The 2,079-nt window shown below is 34.8% G+C and overlaps 1 protein-coding gene across 1 annotated transcript; it reads right to left on the bottom strand.

Moving 5' to 3' along the window:
- Positions 1-1,144: 1,144 nt before the first annotated feature.
- On the bottom strand, positions 1,145-2,061 carry LOC9298539 (succinate dehydrogenase [ubiquinone] iron-sulfur subunit 3, mitochondrial). The gene is made up of 2 exons (XM_002862417.2): positions 1,547-2,061; positions 1,145-1,469 (listed from the first exon to the last, which is right to left on the bottom strand). Exons 1-2 carry the CDS (start codon positions 1,750-1,752, stop codon positions 1,283-1,285), a joined length of 393 nt encoding a protein of 130 aa, XP_002862463.1. The 5' UTR covers positions 1,753-2,061; the 3' UTR covers positions 1,145-1,282.
- Between the last annotated feature and the right edge of the window lie 18 nt (positions 2,062-2,079).

Here is a 2,079-nt window from a genome sequence, read left to right as displayed (position 1 = left end):
TGATTTTATTTTATTTTTTCTAAACTATTATGGTTGTTGCGTGCTGACTTGGTCGGGTAAGAGAGAAGAAGGAATATTTAGAAAGAAAGTGGGCGATTTGTCATTAAGGGCTTGATTGGTTCTCCCGCTAGCACCCTCCTAGCGGTTGTTAGCGGTCGATTGCGGTTGCTAGCGGTTGGTACCAATCATAGAAACCGCTCCATACCGCTTCAAACCGCTCGAAATCGCTGAATTTCAAAAGCTCTTTCCCGCAAGCGTTTGCGGTTGCGGACGGTAGCGGTTGGATTTAAAAAAAAAAAAAAAAAAAAGAAAAAAAAAAAAAACAAACCTTTACTTATAATTATTATAAAATATATTTATCCTATATGTATCTTTCATCTTTGTATCACGTTCTCATCATAAACCCTAATCAATATTCTAAAATATTATTTTTTCAATGTCTTCCACCCAAACTGATGAAAATCAAAAACCAAACGTAAGTATCATATATTATTTTATTCATTCATCACCTCATGTGTAACTCTTTGAATATTTTTCATAGCATCTTTTTTTTCTTTTCATTATGTATTGATTTGCTTTTTGATTGAATATATGTTTCGATTTATTTTCTCGAATAGAAAATCACTTGCTTTTTGATTGAATTCAACGTTATTTATAGTTTGCCTCATTACTTGATGCAATTTTTGGTGTTAACCCAGTATAAAATACTATCTTATTACAAAATTTCTTTATTTTTGAATAACTATTTAGTACTTTATTTATAGTTTTAATTATTAAGCATGTTCAATTTTTCTAATATTATCATAATAATATATTAGTATTTTTATTTCTTTTTTGTAATATTTTTTATTTTTTTTTGTCATTTTTTTATTTAACTGCTATCGCAACCGCTGATTTACCAGTCATAAAACTCCCGCAAACGCATCCATTTTCAAACGCTAAACCAGTCGTTCAAAACGCTTGGTAACGCTTGAAACAGCAACCGCCCGCTTCCGCAAACTCCCGCAACCGCAACCGCAACCGCTGCGTTTAAACCAGTCAGACCCTAAATTAATCCGTGTTTCTCTCCCATTGATTCTTTATTTAGATGATTTTATGGAGAGCACGTAGTTCCCTTTTATGTAACAAAACGTGTTTGATGATCTTTTCCAAAAAGTTATATCAATAAAAAGAGTAGAGAGACGCGTATTAAAAACATTAAATCTTATTGCAATGAGCCAATGACTATATATATCCAGAGAAAAAGCTTTTACATATATGATCGGTCCGAGTCATGTTCAGGCTAGAGACTCTCGGTTCTCACAACCGGATCGGAGAGAAAATGCTTAGACTTCATTTTCAAAATAGCACTAGCTGGATTAAGTCCTTTAGGACAAGTGGCCGTACAGTTCTTGATTGCTCTGCATCTATATACTTTGGTTTGATTCTCAGTTATCGCCTGAAGTCTCTCTTCTCCAAACTCATCACGGCTGCGTTAAACCAAAAAAACTAAACAATGAACACCAAGTTTTTGAAAGACTGGTATTTAAATCTCAACTTTTTTTACCTATCACTGATCCAACGATACGCTTGTAGTAAAGCCGCGGGTCCTGGAAACTCCTCAGGGTTCCACCAATAAGAAGGACATGATGTGGTACAACACGCGCACAATATGCATTCGTATAGCCCGTCTAGTTTCTTCCGGTCTTTTGGTGATTGCCGGTGTTCACGTCCGTCTTTTGGAGGCTTCCTCGTCTTTAACCATGGCTCCATTGCTCTTCAATTCCAAAGACAGTACATCACAATATAGTCCCACATGAATCTGACTCAAACATTTTACGATTTCGCAAAGAGTTATGCTATGTTGCAAGTATTCACTTAAATAAAATTTTATTAGCCTAATTGAATCCCCCATTCCATATTGCACTTTTTTTAGTAACATTTTTCCACAGTTTTGCATGAAACCATCGTATATACTTGTTCGAAGCAATAATATTGAAAGTGTACAATATCAATATGGGATTAAAGAAGGTAACTAGCTTCACTTACTTGTATTGTTGATAAAAATTAGTGAGGTCGACGACTAGGTCTTTGATGACG

Source organism: Arabidopsis lyrata (assembly GCF_000004255.2).
Source record: "Arabidopsis lyrata subsp. lyrata unplaced genomic scaffold ARALYscaffold_455, whole genome shotgun sequence".
NCBI lineage: Eukaryota > Viridiplantae > Streptophyta > Magnoliopsida > Brassicales > Brassicaceae > Arabidopsis > Arabidopsis lyrata.
The sequence above is the reverse complement of the archived record's forward strand: the minus strand, read 5'-3'. Positions and strand labels throughout refer to the sequence as shown.

What these genes read in the sequence shown, in the direction of transcription:
- LOC9298539 (XM_002862417.2), bottom strand. Translation starts at nt 1,752, where the DNA reads ATGGAGCCATGGTTAAAGACGAGGAAGCCTCCAAAAGACGGACGTGAA. An exon ending in TATCGTTGGATCAGTGATAG is followed by an intron (nt 1,470 to 1,546) that starts GTAAAAAAAGTT and finishes GGTTTAACGCAG; the next exon opens with CCGTGATGAGTTTGGAGAAG.